Source organism: Grampus griseus, assembly GCF_964374135.1.
Source record: "Grampus griseus genome assembly, chromosome: 6".
Lineage (NCBI taxonomy): Eukaryota > Metazoa > Chordata > Mammalia > Artiodactyla > Delphinidae > Grampus > Grampus griseus.
Window position 1 is genome coordinate 74,592,605 of NC_139000.1, and position 23,825 is coordinate 74,616,429.

Consider the following 23,825-nt stretch of genomic DNA (forward strand, 5'->3'; position numbering starts at 1 on the left):
AGAAAATCTATACGCAAAAAGAAGATTTAAGCAGCACTTTGTGTTCAGCACAGTGAGATTTAGTGAGAAAATGTTACTGCAAAATGTTAGATGCTGTTCAGTACAGCACACAGAAAACATAATGAGCAGAACAATGTTGTAGGATATTGCTATGCTTCAACTGTGATGAACAGTCATTTGTTAACCCAATAGCTGCTGTGTTACATTGGCCAGTATCTCCTTACAAACAAGAGACACTTTTATGCAAATATTGAAAAGTGTTTGTGAGATCTTTGCTGAGGAAAAATAATATCAATCCCCAAAACACGTTAAGATGTATGAAATTCCATGTGCATCTTACTTACAGCAGACTCTTAGTCTTGATGTTAGAAGTGTGAATTGAACTAATTAATGAATTTGATCCAAGCTCTTCAGGCTGTGGTTGTGGTGAAACAACTTAAAACCGGTCTGCAGTAGGACTTGGAGAGGATAGTTTTGTAGTGGAAGAAAAGGTGTTGGTGTGGGGACGGATAGCTGTGCAAGCCCAGGTGGGCTCTGTCTCTTGGCATTTATTCTCAGGAAAATGTCACCAATAGCAGATTCCTGGGTAGCATCAGTCACGCAGTAGCAGTTACACCTTTCACTATGCCAGTAGCAGAACCCTTTTGAGAAGCCACAGGCTACAATTGTACCTGTGGCAGTAGGGCCTCTGCTTCTCTCTTCTTTTTGAAAGGTGAAGTTTGGCCACTCTCCTCCTCCCTTTTCTTTTCTTTTAACCAATTTTTTTCTCAGCATTGTGGAGTGATGTCACATTTTCTATTACTAGTCCAAAGTTGAGAGGAAAAGAAAATGCGTTATATGGATGTGATCCAAAAAGATTTGGAGTGAGTGTAGGGATAAATGATGAGAGACATATATATTTCTCTGGTTCTAGATTCCCTTGCAAATGCACCTTTTTAAGGGAAGAGCAGTTAACATTTACTTTTTTACATTTAATTTTTATGTGTAGATAATATTCCAATGGTTCAAAAACATTGTATACATTACGTATACAGTGAAAAGTGTCGTCCCCCCCCACCCCCGCCCCGGTCATTGTCCCCCCCAATGACCTCATTCTCCCCTAATGGGTCACCCTTGTTCTTAGCTTCCTGTATCACCTTCCAGAAATTCCCTGGGGCATATGCAAACAAGAACAAATACTGATTCTTGTTTTAGGAAAGCAAAACAGATGATTTTTAAAATTCATTCCAGGAACGTGGTAAGTATTTCTTCCTGTATCTAAAACTCATGTACAAAATTCTTCTGATATTTTATTGTAAGTGGCAGTACAAAGGACAGAGAACTCATGGGTGGAAGAGTGCTTCCTGAAACTGACATGCTGAATAAGGGTAGCAAAGTGTAGTCAAATCCAGACTCTCAGAGTATACAGTTTCCCTTTCTATCCCCGAAAGCAAAGGGAGAGAGCTGGGAGGAACAAAAGGAAAAATAAACTAGACCCATACCTAGAAATAATTTACAGATGCAGTGTGGTTGTCTTTTCAAATCAACTGCTTTTTCTATTATTTCCTAAAGTCATTAAATAAACCACGGCCAGTGCTAATGCAGTTCGGTGAGTTCAGAGCAGAGCCCTTGGTTTTGGCAAATCACTCAGCTGGCCCTAGAAATGGGGGTGGATCCCACTGGAGCTGAAAGAATTACAGTGTTTCCTTCCTCTTGATGACTCTCTCTGGGAACATGCCTGGAAGGAGTGAGTGTGGGAGATGAGGTGGTACTTACTCAGAGGCAGGGCTGGATGTGTGTGTGTGTGTGTGTGTGTGTGTGTGTGTGTGTGTGTGGACGGGTAACTGTGCTCTGGTGTTATTTTTGGAGGCTGTAATTCCACAGCTAGGTTTCCTAGCTCATTCTCTCTTGCGATGCTTTTCTTATCCTAACCTCTGTTCCCTCTCTTGAAATCCTAAAGTTAAACCAATGAGGCTAGAAGCAAGATAGATGCTTGAGGGTCAGGCTTGGGAACCCATTCTACTCAAGATTTCTTCCCTCAGCGTACTGAGTTAATATTACAAGAAAAATATTGCAACACCAACTCCTACTTACATTAAGACTTGACTTTGAAATTCTTCCTAGTGAATCAGATAAAAATGTAGCTCCTAATAGGATCATCCTCAAAACATCACTGTATACATCAAACATTGGCAAATGCCGTCAAAAACAAATTGTATGAGGACTTCATGGCAGGCACAGTGCTTGGCATAAGTAGGTCTGGTAAATGAATACCAGTCAGCTCCAAATCCTCAGCAACCACTGATCACCTTTCTATAGCATTTTGTAAAAGCGTAACATTTGCTTTCCCCCCCTCATAAATTCAGTAATTATCAAAACAGTCTTTTAAATATGGGCAAAGGGGTCAGTTTAGACTCAGAAGGGCACTTTCATTTTTTAAAAAAATTTTATTGAAGTATAGTTGATTTACAATGTTGTGTTAATTTCTGCTGTACAGCGAAGTGATTCGGTTATACATATATATATTATTTTTATTTATTTATTTATTTATTTATTTTTTGCGGTACGTGGGCCTCTCACCGTTGTGGCCTCTCCTGTTGTGGAGCACAGGCTCCGGACGCACAGGCTCAGCGGCCATGTCTCACGGGCCCAGCCGCTCCGTGGCATGCGGGATCCTCCTGGACCAGGGCACGAACCCGCGTCCCCTGCATCCGCAGGCGGGCTCTCAACCACTGTGCCACCAGGGAAGCCCTATATATTCTTCTTCATATTCTTTTCCATTATGGTTTATCACAGGATATTGAATATAGATAGTTCCCTGTGCTATACAGTAGGACCTTGCTGTTTATTCATCCTGTATATAATAGTTTGCATCTGCTAACCTCAAACTCCCAATCCTTCCCTTCCCCACCGCCCCTCCCCCTTGGCAACCACAGGTCTGTTTCTGTTTCATAGACTGGTTCATTTGGGTCATATTTCAGATTCCACATATAAGTGATATCATATAGTATTTGTCTCTTTCTCACTTACTTCACTTAATATGATAATCTCTAGGTCTATCCATGTTGCTGTAAACGGCATTATTTCATTTTTTATGGCTGAGCAATATTCCATGGGGTGTGTGTATATATATACCACATCTTCTTTATCCATTCATCTGTCAATGGACATTTAGGTTGTTTCCATGTCTTGGCTATTGTAAATAGAAGAGAACTTTCATTTTTAACCTCATGTTTCAACAAGTGGGAGCCAAGTGAATTAGTGAAACTGAACTAGATCTGGTATAAAATTTGTCCATCTGTCCGTCCATCCATCCATCTAGCCAACAAATATTTATTAAGTCCTCTATATGCTGAGAATAGGTAGAATATTCCTATGTAAATCAATGCAAATAAAACAGCTTCAATTCTCATTCTAATGGAATGTATCATCTAGGAGGAGAGAGATCAAATAAAATAATCACAGACTGTGGTAATCTTTATGGGATGAGAGTGTGTAGATATTATAGATAAGATAAGTAAAGAAGATGTCCATGAGAAAGGCATTTAAGCTAAGACCCCAAAGGATGAGACAAATTAGCCATGAAAAGAGTGGAAAAGAGCATTCCAGGCACAGGGATCAGCATGTCCAAAGGTTTTGAGGTAGGAAAGGGCATGGTATAGCTAAGGAACTGAAAGATCAGTGAGAATTTGAATTCCAGCTCTGACTTCAATAGCTGTGGAAGATAGAATAAGCTACTCAATCTTTTGAGCCCTAATTTCTTTATATTTAAAAATGAGATCATGGCGCATACTCCCAGGAGAGAATTTGATGAATATTAAATGAGATAACATGGAACATACTTGAATCACTTTACATCTACATAAAGGTCCCTGAGACTCCAGTGGCCCTCATCACCCGCTGTGCTTGACCTTTCTAGTCTCCTGATCATTTTATGTAGACTTGAGAAGCAACCATCACTGGAGCCAGAAAACAACCTCCATCCCTGGTATTTCCACATTCACCAAGAGGAGAGAATAGGCACAGATTCCATTTGCTTATCTTCGAAACTTTGGAAATGAGAAGAGAAAGGGAAATAGGGAGAGGGAGAGAAAGAAAGTGAAATGAGAGGGTTTTCTTTTTGTAAATGTGCTTTATCACTTAGTAAATAAATCTTAAAAGTCAGGTAGGATTTTCTTTTTACATTTGGGAAGATTTGAGGTTTGGGGCTAGGTGTTCAGAAGCAGAATAAAGAGAAATGAAATAATGGTCATTGAGTATCCTGTATATTGCAGACACAGTGCTTGGCAGCTTATGTAGTTTAACTCATTTAATCTTTACAAGAATTCTGCAAGAAAGGTCTTATTAGGCTCATTTCAAAGATGAGGGTCAGAGGGAAATGTAGACTTCACTCAGTCCCTCCCTTAGCTTGCGGAATTTAATGTGGAATCAGGCAATACTTTGATAATGATGAGAGTCTATAAAGTTAGCATATGGTGTATGTCATTGACATATTTCTTTAGAATACATTATTATTGGGGTAGAACCACATTATCATTAATTGATCAATAATTAATGATAAATAATGATAATGTCATTATCATGAATTTGTCTCAATTCAGCAAACACTTACTGAATACTTAACTATGTCTCAGGCACTGTAGTGCATAAAGACACCTAGTGCACATCTTGTTTTGGGAATGGAGAATAACCGATAGTCCATTACAGCTAGGGCATGCAATGGGGCAGCAGTGGTTAGCAGGGTCTAGGTGATGAAGAGTCTTGATGCCATGGTAAAGAGTTTGGGATTTTGTCCAATGAGAGATAGGCACATGATCAGAGTAGCATTTTAGAAAGACGGCTCACACAGTTATTTTTAGACAAGGCTTTGTAAACACCAGCTTATCCTGTGGGGCCATGTTAATAACCTTCCTCATACATTATGTTCCGTCTTTTCCTTTTAGCAACAGTGGACGGTGCCATGGACCTGATCTTGATCAATTCCCTACCTCTCGTGTCTGACGCTGAGACATCCCTCACCTGCATCGCCTCTGGATGGCGCCCCCATGAGCCCATCATCATAGGAAGGGACTTTGAAGCCTTAATGAACCAGCACCAGGATCCACTGGAAGTTACTCAAGATGCAACCAGAGAATGGGCTAAAAAAGTTGTTTGGAAGAGAGAAAAGGCTAGTACAATCAATGGTGCTTATTTCTGTGAAGGGCGAGTTCGAGGAGAGGCAATAAGGATACGGACCATGAAGATGCGCCAACAAGGTAACGTGCCCCTTGGTTGTGGGCAGGTGAGGTCCACTGAGACCCACACCCGCCTCTTGTCTTGACAGCTGCTCACTCAGGCTGGGGATGAGCTGCCTGAGAGCATTAGAGATGAGAGATGATCTAGTCCAACTCCCTCACATACAATCCTTTCACTAGACCTTGTGCCTAGTTCATGAGATGAAATGAAATATATCACATGTTCTACTAAGGGCTCCATGGTCCTGATGGAGATATGAACATGTTACGTGTATATAATATGATTCACAGCAATGAAGACAAGTGTCCACCGCCAAACTATGGGCTATTTTGAGTTTTCTCATTGATTTTTCATTTGATTCCTTATTTGTTTTCTTGGCCTCTGAGTATTCATAACAGAAGTTAATGTTTTCAGAGGAAAAATATGGTAGAAATAAAACATTAAGGGAAACATCTCTCAATAACTCAATTTAATTAGTTACTTGGTACAGTGGTTATCTATTGACATAATAATGCTGTGTAACACACGACCAAAGCCACAGTGGCATAATGATAATGACTCATAGCTTGTGAGTTTAAGTCAGCTGGGTTGATAGCTGGCTGATCTTGACTGGGCAGCTCTCTCATGTGTATGGATATTGGCTGGCTCTAGGCTTATTAGGCTGGCCCTGGTTGGGCTACCTTGGCTCTATTCCGCGTGACTGTTATCCGTTAGCAGGCTAATGTAGATGTGTTCTCATGGAGACAGCAGGGGTGCAAGAGAGCAAGCGGAAACACACGAGGCTTCTTGAAACCTAGCCTCAGTACTGTATACTCTCACTTCTGCCTCACTTTTATTGCCCAAAGCAAGTCGAACAGCTGAGCCTAAAGTCAGAATGGGAGGGTATTACACAATTACATGGCCACGAGTATGGATACAGGGAGGGATGAAGAATTGGGGTCCTTTTTTTCAGGCTACATGATTTAATTTTAGAAGTGGAGTACCCAGGCCCAGCTCACAGAACACCAGAACTTTTGAAGGAGGACCTTGAGAGCCTTGTGCAAAGGAAGAGTATTACTCCTTTCTGTGCCTCAAAAAGCAGTGATGTGATGGAACCCTTCTCCCAAAATAGAAGTGGGTCCTAAGCTGTATCTTTGGGCCAGTCCACCAAACTCATGGCAGTTGGAGGAGATGTCATTGTAAACATTATTTAATGACTCTGTTCTGCCCTAAGGCTCCCAAGTTTGGACAGGCAGGTAGACTTCTGGTGCTCTTGATGCTATCTGCTGGGACGAAGGTACAGATTCCAGCAGAAATGACCTCTCCTTGTTCTGACGGAAATGATCTGGCCCCTCACCCTCAGTCCCTTTCTCTGGGTTGGTTATTACTAAAATGAAGGGGTCCTCACCAAATTAACATCATCATAACCACACGAGACTGTGGACTGAGGATGTGTCATTTCATGAGACAATGACATTGTGAGCTCTTTAGGATTTGATTTTTAATTGTAAAATTGATCCAGATAAATTATGCACCTCTGCACATTTCTGACTGTCAGCTTTTTATATAGGAATCTGTAGGTTTTTTAGATTACTGCTTCTCAAGGTTAAAAATGCTTATAAAATCACCCTAAGGGTCTTGTTAAAATGCAGACTCTGAGTCAGTAGATCCTTGGGGAGAGTCCTGAGATTCTGCATTTCTAACAAGGTTCCAGGGGATAAGATGTTGCTGGGCTGAGGACCACACTTTGAGTAGCAAGGGGTTAGAGTCAGCCCCTAGCTGGGGTCTACCTGAAAATATTTCTTTGAATTTGCTAATGGTGGTAATTAAAAAGTTTGAAGGCAGCAAGCTCGTTTTAAGATCAAAGTGATAAAATCATTATTCATCACAAATGAGGGAAAAGGCCCTCTTAGCAAAACTATAACATTCACCTTTAAATGGCATCAGGCGAGTGGGAAAAGTGCACAACAGAAATTCCCAGGAATGCAGCTCTCTGATGAGGGAAGAGAGGTTGAACAAAGGGATGTGAGGTGTGCCAAAGCTATCGTGGCTGAAAAGTCGGCTCTGTTATTTTTCACATGTGTCATTGGGATCTGACTTGTGTAAAGAGTTATGTCCTTCTGCTGATATGCCCACATTCTGAATGAAGATGATCTGAGATTTGTGCCCCAGTGATCTCACAGGTTTGACATGAGAAGTGCCCTTTCTGGGCTGTCCTGAAAATGTATAAATAAGAATCCGTAGAGCAAATTAAACCCGAATATTGGGAGTCAAAAACCAACCGTAGGGCTTCCCTGGTGGTGCAGTGGTTGAGAGGCCGCCTGCCGATGCAGGGGACACGGGTTCGTGCCCCAGTCCGGGAGGATCTCACATACCGCGGAGCGGCTGGGCCCGTGAGCCATGGCCGCTGAGCCTGCGCGTCCGGAGCCTGTGCTCTGCGACGGGGGAGGCCACGGCAGTGAGAAGCCCGCGTACCGCAAAAAAAAAGCAAAACAAAACCAACCGTAATGATCCCGCCAAAGTGAGAGTCCAGGTCAGCACAGGTAAAGCATAGTTTAAGTTCAGTTAAATGAGGCTAAGGCAGGCATGGGTAGTGAGGAACAGTGAAGAGAAGATGGCTTTTAGACTCAACGTCACCTGAGTTTAATTCTTTCTCTACCACTTACCAGCTGTATGGCCTTAAGCAAGTTATTCAACTTCTATTGGTCTCATTTTTCATCATCTGTGAAATGGGTATAATAATATCTTCAAAAGCGTCTTAGGTTTTAAATAAGAGTAAGATGGTATATACAAGAAGCCAGCTCCCGTGAGTGTAAGATTTGATTTACACAGTAGATATGCTCCTGAAAGCTCACTGGAAAGTGAGACATTGCAGAACAATTTATATAATAATAACAATAGCAGTTTGTAAATGGTGGGAATAGGATTTAATGCCAAGCGGTCTGGCTTCAGAGTCTGTATTTATTGCACTACCCTCTCTATATCACTCTCACTTACTTTAACCACCCACCCCAATTCTGAGCACTTGTTTTATAAAGTACAACAAACTCTAGTTGAAACCCCAAAAAGCAACCTAGAGCACAGAGATACGGGAGTGGAGGTTAGTCAGGCATGGGTTTGAGCCTAGCTCTGCAACTGCTGGTATAACCCAGCGCAAGTTACTTACCTGAAATCATAGTTTGCTCATTTGAAAAAATAAATGGGGATAGAGACTTTACCACGTACATTTGAGAATCAAATGAAATCATCAACATTATCTGGCTCACAGTAAATGTTCAGTAATTGTCATTATTTAGTGCCTTGGAATGAGCAGTAATTTAGTGGGACTATTATTTTTGCTACTCAACTGTGGAAAATGTTAATATCATCTTTTAACATAATTATGGAGGTTTAGACAAAATAGAAAAATAGGAAGTACTTTCTCTCCTGTATTTGAATAACAACATCATCTCAAGCTGTTGAACTGATTTTCTTTTGTTGACCATCCAATGGCTGAAATATGGTGTAAGGAAAGTGATATCCTTTATGGTGAGTCAAGAAAACCTCCAACACTGTGTCTTCATGACGCTCTTAACTCCCTGGTAAAACATCACGGGAACTCAGGAGTGCCCGCCTAGGGACACAGCAGGATAGGATAAACATCACTATATCCCTGCTTTGCTGCTGACTCGTGCATCTGGGGAGGAAGTGGAAAATCCATTTGAGATGTGCCAAAACACAGCTTAAATTGGCTCACATGCTCCAAATGGCCAAAGGGATTTTTATCAATGGCATCATCCAAAAAAGTCAAAAGCAGTTTTTTCAAACCTCCCTGCACATTGCATTTGGGGATAGGGAGGTATAAATGAAGTTTGGAACGTTTTCACATCCGAAGATCTATTACAGAGTGTTCCATCGGAAGAAACCTAGGTTATTTTTCTTCCTCTTTTCATTTGAGAAATGGCTTTGCTTTAAGAACATCCAATTTCCCAAACATGATTTGTGAAGTTGACCGAGAGGAGCCATTTGTATCTAAATAACTCAAATGAGCATGTTAAATGTATGAAGAAAATAGGAAAATTTGAAATCGGATTCATTCATCTATTCTTTCATTCCACAGTATTCTTTTTTTTTTTTTTAGAATATGTTGGGGGTAGGAGTTTATTAATTAATTAATTTATTTTTGCTGTGTTGGGTCTTCGTTTCTGTGCGAGGGCCTTCTCTAGTTGTGGCAAGCGGGGGCCACTCTTCATCGCGGTGCGCGGGCCTCTCACTATCGCGACCTCTCTTGTTGCGGAGCGCAGGCTCAGTAGTTGTGGCTCATGGGCCTAGGTGCTCCACGGCATGTGGGATCCTCCCAGACCAGGGCTCGAACCCGTGTCCCCTGCATTAGCAGGCAGATTCTCAACCTCTGCGCCACCAGGGAAGCCCCCCACAAGTATTCTTAAACCTCTATTTGTGCCACACGTGGGAAACACAACAAAGTTAACATTTCCTGAATACTTATTATGTGCCTGACATCTCCCTAGCAATTTTCTATACATTGCTATGTAATTTAATCATTACCAAATGCATATCTGATGAGGACTATTATGATTTCATATTAGTAGGTAAGTCTTATAACTATTGTAACTAAAAGCATTCATATACCTGGTTTCCCGTGTTGGACCTGGGAAGGTAAACTTGGGTCTGATCCCTGTGTTGCCTTTGAAAACCGCCATGAGCCTACCCTCCTGGAATGCTCAGCCTCGTATGAGTGGGGTTGTAATGGGGAAGGACAGGGTATATGGAGGGCAGTATGACGGCACTTAACCTGGATTCCAGGATTGTGTAAGGCCCCTGGAGAAAGTGACATCTAAATGGAGACCGAAGAATGACTAGGACTTGGTGAGACACAGGGGAAAGGAAGGAGCAGAAGAGAAGGGAGAAAGTTCATGACTTGGACGTGAGTGATCATGTGATCTGTTTGAGGGACTGAGTACAGTTCAGCATGTCTGGAAGTGAGAGGTAAGGATGCCGGGCCCGGAGTAGGATGGGTCTGGAGGGCTGATGTCTGGAACAAGTGTGGAGATCTTGAGTTTGTGTCTCAACTTTCACATTTATTGTTAGAAGGCTTTGGGGAGGGACTTGGTCACCCTTAACTCCATCTCCACACTGACAGACTCTGGATATCTGGTCTTCACAGGGCTGTTATGAAATTATACAAAATAACAACGGACCTAAAATGACATTATTACTCTCAGTTTTTATTTATCATTAAATTAAAGGAGACAACTGAAATTTAGCTCAATTGTTTTTCATCCATGAGAAGCGTCTTTGTTTATAACTTTTACTACCTTCTAGTTTCTTCTCCACCGCTTAAGGAATAAGTGAATTGTGTTCGTAGTTAAGGTCTGTGAGTTAATCAATCCAAATGATCTCAAGCAAGTCATCCCATAACCTAGGCCTCAGCAATCTCATTTCTAAAAGAAGGTGTTATATGACCTATGAAAGGCCTCTGGAGCTGAGCTACCTGCTTCAAATCCTGGCTCTCCTGTGAGCTTGCTGTGTAACCTTGAACAGGTTACTTGACCTCTCTGGACCTTGATGTCCCCATTTGTAAAAGTAGGATAATTGTAGTACCTATCTCCTAGAGATATTATGAAAATTAAATGTGTGTGAAGTGCTTAGAACAATGCCTGGTCAATAGGGGCTTATAGTTTTCATGATCCAGTCGAGTCACATGACTATCAGTCTATGCGTACTGTGTACAGGTCGGACTCCTGTGTCATCAGGAAGCCCAAGGTGCAAGGCTGGCTTGTGGATGCACTTTGTGAGTCCTCAGCAGAGAACGATCCACCTAGAGCCATGAATGCGGGAGGTGGCCAGCTGGGTGGCAGGGGAACTCTGGTGTGACTGTGTTCCGACCCCCAAAACAGGGAGCTTAAGAGGCGCAAAGTCTGAAATAATAAAAAAAAAACACAGAATGGGGAAAACGTAAAGCCACACTGGAGTTGAGCCGAGTGGAGAATCTCAGTTCCTTTTCAGAATACAATGCTGAGCGAGAAGTCCCACGGTCAGCTAAACAATCTTCACACAAAGGAGCAGAAAATATAAACAAACCGCAGAGAAAGGAACAACAGCCTGAAGTGGTCAGATAGTTCTCACAGGAGCCTAAGGGCATGTCGTAGAGAGCAACAGCTGTTTGGTTAGATTGCTAAATGAAGCACCTCCTCAGGTGAGAGGGAGCCCCAGAAGGCGGCCCCTGAGGTCCCCTGCCTGCCTTCCCTGCCACTCATGGCCACGCTGCACGTGTCACCACAGCGGCGTGGCCTTTGTTTATATTTGGGAAGGATCCTGACCTCTTCTAAGCACCTAGGGGTTTGGCATACATCATTTACTATTCCTAACAACCGTTTAAGGTAAATACTTTTACTCCTAAATTACAGATGAGGAAGCTGAGGTGTTCAGAGGTGAAATAACTGGGTCAAAAAGGTTCAGTAGGGCTTCCCTGGTGGCGCAGTGGTTGAGAGTCCACCTGCCGATGCAGGGGACACGGGTTCGTGCCCTGGTCTGGGAAGATCCCACATGCCGCGGAGCGGCTGGGCCCGTGAGCCATGGCCGCTGAGCCTGCGCGTCCGGAGCCTGTGCTCCGCAACGGGAGAGGCCACAACGGTGAGAGGCCCGAGTACGGCAAAAAAAAAAAAAAAAAAAAAAAAAAGGTTCAGTAAGTGGCAGAGGGTGGCCTTAAGCCCAGGACTGTCTAATTCCAGGGCTCACGGTGCTCTTTGATCTCCACCACTCTCCCTCTGGGTCCACCCCATGTCACTATCTGCACCACGGTATCTGTGTGGGAGTCTTCCAGGGCACTGTGCCCAGGTCAGCAGGCGCTGAGGAAAACAAGCAGAGGTACCCAAAGCTCAGGTCCTTCTGAGCATGGTTCAGAGGCATCTTCTGCCTTCGCAGTGTAGCCCTCTAAGCTCTCATGAAAACCAGCTGACTCCTGCCAAGTCATAGGCCTCATCTTCTGATTCAAGGTTCATTTGTTCCTGGAAAAGATATATAACCTCATTTTCTCATTTGTTTTTTCTCTCTCTTTTAAAAGCTTCCTTCCTACCAGCTACTTTAACTATGACTGTGGACAGGGGAGATAATGTGAACATATCTTTCAAAAAGGTATTGATTAAAGAAGAAGATGCAGTGATTTACAAAAACGGTGAGTATGTGTTTTGTGTCATTCCGACACTGTTGTGCGAGACATCAGATAGCGTAAAACATCTTATTGCAGTCTTGGGGGCAGATGTTTGAAGTAAAGCTACTATGATGCAAGCTAATCAGATTCTATGATAGAAGCTGTCTTAGGTAACGTGTTTGGTTACTTAAGTAAATTAAAGTGGAGATTTTTATACATAGATGAATGCACCTACCTACATTGTACATTTACAAGTATACGATATGAAAAATGAACGTACAAGAAAGTCCCATCATGATGTAATATGTGGGGTCTCAAATTCTGCCATGTAAAATGCTGTTTGATTGCAAGGCTAAGGAAATGACCAGAGTGAACCTGGAAAGCCAGTTGGCAGGGGTTCTGGGGGTCCAAGTGCGCAACCCAAATCTGTCTGGGTCTGACTACAGTTTGGCGCCACCTGGTGGCAGTTGCCTGATGCCGCTGGAATATTGATGGAGACTCTTCTGAGTTCTGTGGATGAATGACTTACAGGTTGGAGTAGTGATTCTAGTTATCTCTTAAATGATTAGTTGGCAAGTTTACCTGACGTTTTCCCCAGCTTTGTCGGTTTGCCTCTCCCTGCAGAAGATGAGAAATTTAGGCTACCCTCACCTTCATGTGTTTGGTGGTAGATCCTATAGACTAACCTATCTGCTCCAACACCGTACTTTTCTCAACTTTTGGGAGAGCATTCGATAGTTCAGCCTTTTCATTCTTCTCCCCCCCATCTAATACGCTAGAGCACATTTTCTATATCAGGCCAGAGAAAGCTGATCACGTGGAGGGGGCAGACAAGGAAACAGGAGTGTTTGAGTGAGACCCATTGTTCTCCACTTTTCTCCCTTACAGGTTCCTTCATCCATTCAGTGCCCCGGCATGAAGTACCTGATATTTTAGAAGTGCATCTGCCTCATGCTCAGCCCCAGGATGCTGGAGTGTACTCGGCCAGGTACATAGGAGGAAACCTCTTCACCTCGGCCTTCACCAGGCTAATAGTCCGGAGTAAGTGATGGTGTGGTTGTTAGGATTTTTAGTTGGAAGTAGCAGAAACTGACTCTGGCTACTTAAGCAAAAACCAGGGATTAGTTGAAAGTATACTGAAGACTTTAAAAAATCGATGGAAAAGCTGATAAGCAAATTCCAGAAAAGATCTTCCAGGGAAGGTCTGGGGCTCAGCACCGGGGAGGGTGGGTGGACTTTAGGAGGCTACCATGACCCTAACTTAGCTTCAGTGATGTTTCTTATACTTCTAAATGTTGAACTCTCAGGATGAACAATCAGATTGGCCTGACACATGTCAGGTGTCTACTCGCCTAGACCCATGAGCTATAGACAAGGGTGGAGCCGCATACTACATACAGAATGGTAATCACTGTGAGCTGGACAGTCTCCCCAAAAGGTGTCTGCTACGGGGAGATGAGTTGGGCCTTCTGGGTTGGCCTAGTATCTAGTTAAACCTTAAGTTTCCTGTAAATCCCAACTTTCCAGATCATTTAATTCTCAAATGTGATTTCTGTTTTCAGGTTTGAAAAACGCAAGAGTTAGAACTGGTGAAAACGTCTCCCCCATTATAACTATCAAAGTGGGTAGTAACTGTCACCAGTGGTTTTTACAAAAATTGATCTATAGAAAGCAAAAAATTTGCCCTGAATTTTCTCCAGTTATGTTAGGTATTCATGATATTAAATGTTCAGGCCTTCAGGTCTGAGTACTAGGGATGCCCTGTCATTCCTTTAATGATTAGCATCGCTAACTTGTGAAGAGTACTTATTTTGCTTTGCATTATATTTATGCATTCATTCATTCATGCAACAAATCCGTGTTGATTCTAAGTCTCTGCCAGGCATTGTGCTGGTGTTGAGAATACAAGGATAATAAGATGAATCACTGTCCCTTGGGTAATTCCCAAGCAGAGCAGGTACATACATAAATAGATAAACAGATACTGCGATATGAAAATAGACATATGAAAAGTGTGGTTCATCTAGTTTGGGCAGGTGAAATCCCCTTTCATTCCTCTCTACTCTCGGAGAGTCTGAATGGCAAGGACACAATTTGCATTCATTTCATTAAGATGGTCTCTCCAGTGCGATATAGCACCATGTACCCGGGGCACTCATAGTCTGGGGTAAATTGGCAGATTTTCACGCAATATCAAAAACATCAAATGTCGATATGTGGTAAAAGGTTTAAAGCTTTTTTTTTTTAAATGACAAAACAAACATGACTTATCATAGATTTGAATTTTAAATTTCCCTGAAGTTTTAAGATAAAGCAAAAGACTTCAAACACATTTTGATCTCCAGGTTGTCTCCTTTTCAGATGGCTAGAAGCACATTCATTCTCTTTGGCTCTTATTTCAATAAAACTGTTTGAGAAGCACCGCTAATATCCAAAATCATTCTAAGAAAGTTTGAGGTGGGCCACAACCATCCTATTTAAAACTACTTCCTTCCCTTTGACCTCTTTGATGTTTACCAAGAAATGCGGTACAGTTGAAGGCATTTTGTTCATTTCTCATAACTGTAAGGTATCTCTCCAGGTAGATTTGAACCCTAGGAATAGTCAGTGCTTAAAGATGTGTATTAAAAATCATACTGGTTATATGTGTAGGATTTCTTTTCGGCGTAAATTCTCTCCATGGCAAAAGATTTCTCGAAAACATTAAGTTTATAGGATTTCTCTCTGTATGCCACGGATCTATGGTTTCCTAAAATACAAAACCACGAGGCTTTTGAAGAAAATAACAGAAGCCTAACTGCATACTTGTTGCTTATCAAGGAACTCTTTTCCTGTCTTCTGCATCCCTCTAAGAGATCACCTTAAGTATTTCCTTGAGCTTAATCCCTTCCTCTTTCCCAGGATTAGGAGTGAAGCTGGGACAGGTCTTCAGATCGGTGCAGGGTTAGAGACATACTTTAATGTAACAGGAGAACCCCTTTCATCTCCAGTGTCTGCCATCATTAGTCTTCATCATGTGAAGATAATCTGTGGTCTGGCTCTCCAGAAATCACTAATTGTGCAGAAGTAGTTTTCCCTTTATATATTAAGGCATGTAAAGAGTAGCTTTGAGACATTTTGTAGCTTTATTAATTAAGTGGTTGCCTGTAAGACTGGGTCTGTGTTGACAGTCTTCCTGATTATTTTAGACAAAATACTGATAACTAGGAGTTCTTGGCAAAAATATTATAAGCTGTAGGCGCAGGTCCAAGTTTACCACTGCGAGACTAATATTCAGGGACAAAGACCTTAGTTCCTTTCAGAAGAAAAATTAAACTAAATTCCTGACCACAAACGGTCACCCTACCCCGCTCCCCCTGAGCTTTCCTTATCAGAAGGTATCCTAAATAACAATCTGAAATCACCAAGTGCTGGAGAGAAAGAACCAGGAAATACGAATCTAGAAGCATTTTACCATTCTTGTACTTTCAATTTTGTATCTTGCTTCATTTCTTATATGTTTTCTACCTGAAAAATATTTGGGGGCTACTAGCTCCTGCTTCCCCTTTTAGCTGTCTTCTGTCTCCACATTCTTTATTTTTTTTAATCTTTATTTTATATTGAACTATTTACAATTTTGTGTTAGTTTCAGGTGTACAGCAAAGTGATTCAGTTACATATATACATGGATCTATTCTTTTTCAGATTCTTTTCCCATTTGGGTTATTCTCCACATTCTTTACACTGGAGGTTCCCAAACTCTGGCACGCCTCAGAATTATCTGAAACACTTGTGAAGCATAGGTTGCTAGGCTACCTCCAGAGTTTCTCATACAGTAGGTCATTGATGGGAGTCTGGGATTTGCATTTCTAACAGATTCCCAGGTAATAGTGATGCTACTCGTCAGGGGTCACACTTTGAAAACCACTGCTCTTGTCTCTAACCGTAACTGCAGCTCTCCAAACATGCCGTGTTTTCCTCCCAACCTAGCCTTTGCCCAGAACACGCTCTCCAGCCTTATCTTCTTTGTCACTTAGTGGGTCCTGCAGATTCAACGCACATAGCACCTCCTCTGAGAAGCCCTCTTTTATGCCCTATTCCAACCCTAAGGCAGAATTAGGTACTTCTGTCTTTGTCGTTATCATTATTTTCTATCACATGTCTGTTTCCCACCTTGGACTCTTAGCTTTTAGAGAGCAGAGATTGTGTTTTATTTATCTTCGTTCACCAGTGCCCACTCACATGACTAACATGTATCAGGTGCTCAATAAAGCTTTGGGGAATGAAGTTGCTCCACTCACCATAGTCTTGTTTTCCTTAAAAAAAGGATGTGAAACTCAGAAGTGGGGACCTGAATGTAACCGTGTCTGCACTGCTTGTATGAACAATGGGATCTGCCACGAAGATACCGGAGAATGCATTTGCCCTCCTGGCTTCATGGGGAGAACATGTGAGAAGGGTAAGTCAAAAGTGCTTGATGAGTAACCTGTGGATTTAAAAAGCCATTGTTGCTGGATCTAGAATTTTAGATCTGGACCCATTTGGGAATGGAAGCTAAATGGCCTCTGTGAGCCCATATGGTACCTTTGAGTAAATTCAAAAAAAGTGCCCTTTCTTAAAGACTCTTTATTGTCAACCACTGAAAAGTTGTAATAAGTATACAAATCTACGACATCTGTGGTGTGAACGCCTCTCCCTAGGTTTGTGCAGTACGCAAACTGCACTACTGGGGGCTGTGCCTGGAGTATCCTCTCTGTGAGGCAGTTTCATTATCTATAAAATGGGCCATAAGGGTGTGTTTACACTGACAATTCCACAGCTTACGTTGGATTATTTTCCATGTTCACTGGTCTAGGAGAGACCCTTAAAAAGAAGAATCCTGCGTTTTCAAAGGGCTGCATATTTGCCTCTGAATCATCCTTTTCTCACCCACAGCTTGTGAACTGCACACGTTTGGCAGAACTTGTAAAGAAAGGTGTAGTGGACCAGAGGGATGCAAGTCCTACGTGTTCTGTCTCCCAGACCCCTATGGGTGTTCCTGTGCCACAGGCTGGAAGGGTCTGCAGTGCAATGAAGGTATGTACCAGTCACACCCCTAAAGAGAAAAGGTTCTAGCAGGTATACCAAGGAGATCCAGCTTGCTGGAAATCATCGTGTAGGACATACCTGGACTGCTCACTCAACTGTCTATTGCTGAATTACAGGGTTTTGAATCAAAGATATCTTCATCCAAAGTTAATTATGCTTTCATGTTAAGACTCTGGACCTCATAGAAAGTGCTTCTCATATACATCTCCTGGGGATCTTATTAAAACAGATTCTGATTTCATAGGTCTGGACTGGGGCATGAGGGTCTGCATTTCTAACAAGCTCCGAGGTGATGCTCTTGGTTTTCAGACCACACTTTGAGTTGGAAACCCATAGAAGATTTGTTATCTTCAGTGCATCATAAATATCATTGCTTTTAGGTCAGATCCAGGTAAGATTTGGGATTTGAAAATCGAGGAAGTTAAGGTCTTATCTTCCGTGGACCTTACACAAGCAATACTAACTTCACCTACTCGAAGATTCCTTCTACCCTTTTAAATATATATTTTCCCATTTGGTGAAGCTCAGAGGTATGTGTTTCCCATCTACTTTCCAATAAGCTTTTCACATCAACTATCACACAGTAACTTAACATGAACCTGTGGCCAAATATGCTAGACCTTCCCTAATGGGTGCTAACCTGGTGGATTAGGCAGAGCTCAATGGTGTTTCAGTATTTGCCTCACAAAATCAGCTTTTTCCACAACTGGCACTGTTGGGAGCTGTGATGGGGTCTCCAGCCACTTGATAACAGTGCTCTAGGACAGAGCAGTTCAGTAGAAATAGAAACAAACCACATATGTAATTTAAATTATTCTAGTATCCACATTAAAAAAGTAAGAGAAACAGGTGAAATAATTGTAATATTTCAGTTGAAATAATTGTAATATTTCAGTTAACCCAATATATCAAAAATATTACCATAGCAACACGTAATCAATAGAAAAAATATTAATGAGATGTTTTACATTCCTCTTTTCATACTGAGTCTTTGAAATCTCAATTTGGATTAGCCATATTTTAAGAACTCAATAGCCCTCCATGGCTATCAGCTACCATACTGGACAGCATAGCTCTAGGGGCTTAGAGTAAGAGGACAAAGAGGAGAGTTACACAAAAGTAAGCTTCAACTACCTGCAAAACCTCAGTCAGTTCCCTCTAAATGCTGTATCTGCCCCCCGTGGAACACTGAGGGAGCCTTAGCCGTAGAGGAATCCCACATGGTCTCAGAAATGTACACCTTAAAGTAAAAGGTGCCGCCGAGTAGGGGTAGATCCAGTTCCTCCTTAAAGACTATTAAAAAATCATACACAAATTTTAAAAAACATGTGCATATATGAAAACTTTGCTAGGGCCCAGAAGGGTTACATGCATGTGAGGAGTCTAGAACATAAGCTTCATTAACTTCATGGTGAATATGTCTCTAGACCCAGATTTATAGGAGTACCTTTATTAACATTCCAGCCCACATCTGGCTCAAGAAATCACTAAGATTTTATGAATTGAGATATTTTAGTGTTCTCCCAGACTCCTTCCTTGGACCTACAATTACACGTATGTTAGACCTTTTGATATTGTCGCTTAGGTCCCTGAGGCTCCAATCGTTTTTTTCTTTTTCCCTATCTGTATTCTTCAGACTGAATACCTATTGATCTAGCTTTAAGTTCATTGACTCTTCTGTCATCGCCATTCTGTTGCTACATCCATACAGTGAAATCTTTATTTCAAATATTATGTTTTACAGTTCTAGAATGCCTTTTTGGTTATGTTTTATAGTTTATATTTCTCTGCTGAGATTTCTAATTGTCTCATTTGTTGTGAGCATATTTTCCTTTACTTCACTGAGCGTAGTTATTGTAGCTGCTATTTCCAACATCTGGGTCATCCAAGTTGGTCTCTGTTGATTTTCTTTTCCCTTGAGAATGGGTCAGAATTTTCCATTTCTTCTTATGTTGATTGTATTTTGGACATTGTGAATGTTACATTGAGGAGACTTGGAATATGATATATTTCTCTGAACAATGTTGATTTTGTTTCATTATGTCCTGTCAGGCAATCAGCTTGGTATGACTCAAACGGCAAACTCTGACTCTCAGGCATCAACTCAAACTCAGTTCATTCCTTTTAGCCGTAGCTGGGTTGCTTCAAGTCTGCACTTAACATGTGTGGTTCTGGGGTCAGCCAAAGATTTGGGACTTCCTCCCTCGGCTCTTCCTTTCTAGATTTTCCCTCTCACTTCCCAGAGGCTGTAGTTGCTTTGACTCTGTCCTCTAAGATTCCTCTGTCTGTAAGACTACAGGTTTTCTTTGGAGTCCTAGCTTCCCCACACAATGTCAACTGTACCAACCATTAGACTAAAAGCTGAAAGTGGGGAGCACACCATTCCCATCTTCCAAATTTCAGTTCCCCTCAGAACCTGTGTGGTCCCCTCTGTCCCTCCTCCCATCACTCTTCAGTGCTTTCAGGTAGTTGTTTTTAAAATAGAGTTGTTATTTTTGAGAAGGGTGACCTGGTAGGAGCTTATTCAACTCTCCTGGAAGCAGAATTCCTCAACCCTTTAACTTCTTGGTAATTCAGATAATTAATACTACTTGGTAGCTTGGAGAAAAAAAGTAAAACTAGCCACCTATAGCCTGAGTTTTCCTCCTTCCCTATCTTAACACTGGTTTTTGATGTCTTTGTTTACAGCATGCCAGCCTGGTTATTATGGACCAGACTGTAAGCTTAGGTGCAGTTGCACCAATGGGGAGATGTGTGATCGGTTCCAAGGATGCCTCTGCTCTCCGGGACACCAAGGGCTCCAGTGTGAGAAAGAAGGTAAAGCAAGGTAACACTGTAGTCAGGGCCAGGTTCAGCATGTCTGAACCAAGCTCTTCTGGCATAATTCTTGCCCCACTAGCCCAAGATTCTTAAACTCCTTCTGTTTCCACCCTGAAGTAGGGAAGAATATATCCCATGTTCTAAAGGACAGCTTTCTGAATCTTTTCTATGGACTCTCACACTGGCCTTTCCACTAGGGAATAAACCATGTGTTCTTTGTAGCACATTAAGTGATAACTGGCCAGCTGAGAACTCTGCCTACCTCTTTTGCTCTCTTCTCTAGGACCAGCCTTTTCCCTGGATATCCACAACAGTGGAAGAATTATGTGGAAGGGATTTGGATAAAAAATATTTTTTAAAAGAAAGATATAATGAAAGGAAAAAAATGAAAAATATTATCCTCAAAATGAAGTTTTAAATAATTCTAGTTCAGAATTACCGTAGAGCAGAAGTCAGCAAACACCCACAAACCAAATCTGGTGTACTATTTTCTTAAAATAAATTTATTTATTTCATTTATTTATTTTTGGCCGTGCTGGGTCTTTGTTGCTGCGCATGGGCAGCGAGCAGGGGCTACTCTTTGTTGCGGTGCGCGGGCTTCTCATTGCAGTGGCTTCTCTGGTTGCACAGCATGGGCTCTAGGCACGTGGGCTTCAGTAGTTGTGGCTCGCAGGCTCAGTAGTTGTGGCTCCTGGCTCTAGCGCTCAGGCTCAGTAGTTGTGGCACATGGGCTTAGTTGCTCCGCAGCACGTGGGATCTTCCCGGACCAGGGCTCGAACCCATGTCCCCTGAATTGGCAGCCAGTTTCTTAACCACTGTGCCACCAGGGAAGTCCCTTGTGTACTTTTTTTTAAAAACAGTTTTATTGAAGTATAATTTTTATACCATGAAGTTCATCCCTTTAAAACGTAAAATTGAATGCTTTTACAGAGTTGTGCAACCAGCACCATAATCTAGAATGTTTTCATTTTACCAAAAGAAAATGTGTACCTATTAGCAGTAACTCCCATTCTTTCCTCCTCCCAGCACCTGGCAACCATTAATTTACTCTCTGCCTGTACAGATTTACTTATTCTTGATATTTCCTATTCTATAAATGGCATCATACAGTACATGGTCTTTTGTGGCTGGCTTTTCTCACTTACCATACTTGTTTTGAGTTTTATCTGTATTGTAGCACATGTCAGTATGTATCTCATTCCTTTTTAGATAGATAGAACATCTATCTGTTCTCATAAAAAAAAATGTATTGGAATACAGCCATGCCCATTTGTTTACAATATATCGTGAAGGTTGCTCTTACACAACAGGGTTGAGGAGTTACCACAGAGAACATAGGGCTTGCAAAGCTGAAAATAGTTATTATCTAGTCCTTTCAAGAAAGTTTGCTAACGCTTACCCTAGAATATACTTTTTAAAATCCAAAGAAGCATATTTTCAAAATTTAAAAATAATAAACATATATTACTTTTTCAGTCAAATATAAATAACGTATGTCCAGTGAAATCTACACTCAGAATAGTAAGACATTTATGGACTTCTGCCTGTGAGTTTTAAAAATCAGAGCAAATATGTGGGGAAATACCAACTGTTTTCTCAAAGGCTTTAGCTTGTCAGCTTTATACTTTCTCCTCTTCCCCAGTGTTTGGACTTTGTTACAGGGCGGGAATCTGGGAGGGTCTAGGAAGGGAAGGAAAGGCTGTGGGCCAGAACATGGATTGAAAGTGGGCAATGAACAAGCTTAATGATTTGAATTTTCTGCACCACTTCCTCCTTTCTGTTCTAAGGCTGATGTTACAAAAAGTGTGAGAATCTCAAACTTAGAACCAGGTTCCGGGCTTCTGGGGAGCAGCTCCCTTTCCCTCACACCCTCTTCCACCCTCTAGCTGTTCCTCCACCCCCATCCAGCTGCAGAAACTGCAAGGGGACAATGAAGGAAAGATATGGTTTGAAAATGTCAAAGCACTTTGAAGAATTCCGATGGCAGTAATTGTGTAGGCTGAACAGTCTGGCAAATTTTCTAATCACAATCTCTCCAAGTCTGCAGATATATCAAGGAATTATCTTTGTGGCTATTAGATCCTTTTCCCTCCTGTTCCATACACTTTACCTGTTTCATTCTAGGCCTGAGAAATAGGATATCAATATAAAATATCAATATTGATGTGTTTACCTTGACCCACCGCTGATGTGGAACAGCATGTAGGTGACGGCTGTTCTTTTTTGCTGGAAAGGACTAAGCCACTTTTCCAATGTTTCCCTTATTTGCTTTAAGTGCATCTCCGTCTCCTACATTCTTTACTAAGTGTTGGACTGTTTTCAGTCATGTCTTACATTTAGTTACACATGTTCCCAAATTCTCTAAGACCTTACAGTTCAGAATAAAATTGTTATATTTCAGGATTATTCATTCTCTACTCTGCAGATAACAAGCAAGGGCTCCTGATGCCTTTGTTGATACCAGAGACATTTTTTCCTTTCCATGTTGGCAGCAATATTTTTTATTTGGCTATTGATGGGAAATTGATTTGGGGGGGTTTTATTCCACTTTACTTCTTCGATGTAAATGTGAATATAATTAATCATCGGCCACTTGCAGACTTCCCAATTAATGAGACATCTCTCAGATATCAAAACTTGACATATTGTTGATCGGCAGTATTGGGGGCTTGCAGAGTGAAAGAAGAACTAGTTTTTGTTCTTGTAAAAAAAATTCCCTTATAAAGCAAGAGAGGGAGTGGACAGTAAGATCTGCAGAGATGTGGTGCTGGTGATCTTTTCAATATTGAGACTGTATCTCCTGGGTCCACTGAGAAAGTACATCATTATGGCCAAAGAGTGTGAATTCTGGAGTCATAAAGATCTGAGCTTGGGCTTCCCTGGTGGCGCAGTGGTTGAGAGTCCGCCTGCCGATGCAGGAGACATGGGTTCGTGCCCAGGTCCGGGAGGATCCCACATGCCGCGGAGCGGCTGGGCCCGTGAGCCATGGTCTCTGAGCCTGCGCGTCTGGAGCCTGTGCTCTGCAACGGGAGAGGCCACAACAGTGAGAGGCCCGCGCACTGCAAAAAAAAAAAAAAAAAAAAAAAAAAAGATCTGAGCTTCAACCTGAACTCAGAGCCTCAGTCTCCTCATCTTTAAAATGGGAACCACAATAGCACCCACCCCACAAGTTTATTACGTGATGATAAAACAATATAATATTTGCCAAGTTCTTGCCCAGTGCATGACTTACTAAATGGTAGCTACTTTTATTATTTCTATTTCTGCTGTGTTAAAGATTAGATTTCACAGTGCTCTTTCCTTCATTCAGGCATGCCAAGGATGACTCCAAAGATAGAGGATTTGCCAGATCACATAGAAGTAAACAGTGGTAAATTTAACCCCATCTGCAAAGCATCTGGCTGGCCGCTACCTGCTAATGAAGAAATGACCCTGGTGAAGCCAGATGGGACAGTGCTCCATGTAAGAGTTATTCTTTTTCTTTTTTTTTTTGTAGAACAAATTATAGCCTTTTTAAAAATTGAAGTATAGTTGGTTTACAATGTTGTGTTAGTTTCAGGTGTACAGCAAACTAATTCAGTTATACATATATATT

The 23,825-nt window shown here is 41.7% G+C and overlaps 1 protein-coding gene across 2 annotated transcripts in view; it reads left to right on the forward strand.

Moving 5' to 3' along the window:
• Nucleotides 1–23,825, forward strand: part of TEK (TEK receptor tyrosine kinase) — a 102,659-nt gene that overhangs the window by 38,765 nt on the left and 40,069 nt on the right. Inside the window, exons 2-8 of one of the 2 annotated variants that reach the window (XM_082657116.1) lie at nucleotides 4,923–5,234; nucleotides 12,257–12,367; nucleotides 13,232–13,384; nucleotides 16,650–16,781; nucleotides 17,258–17,398; nucleotides 20,099–20,227; nucleotides 23,541–23,692. In XM_082657116.1, the coding sequence (XP_082513242.1) occupies nucleotides 4,923–5,234; nucleotides 12,257–12,367; nucleotides 13,232–13,384; nucleotides 16,650–16,781; nucleotides 17,258–17,398; nucleotides 20,099–20,227; nucleotides 23,541–23,692 (1,130 nt within the window). The remainder of the gene's footprint in view (nucleotides 1–4,922; nucleotides 5,235–12,256; nucleotides 12,368–13,231; nucleotides 13,385–16,649; nucleotides 16,782–17,257; nucleotides 17,399–20,098; nucleotides 20,228–23,540; nucleotides 23,693–23,825) is intronic. The other variant, XM_082657117.1, reaches the window with a different exon arrangement.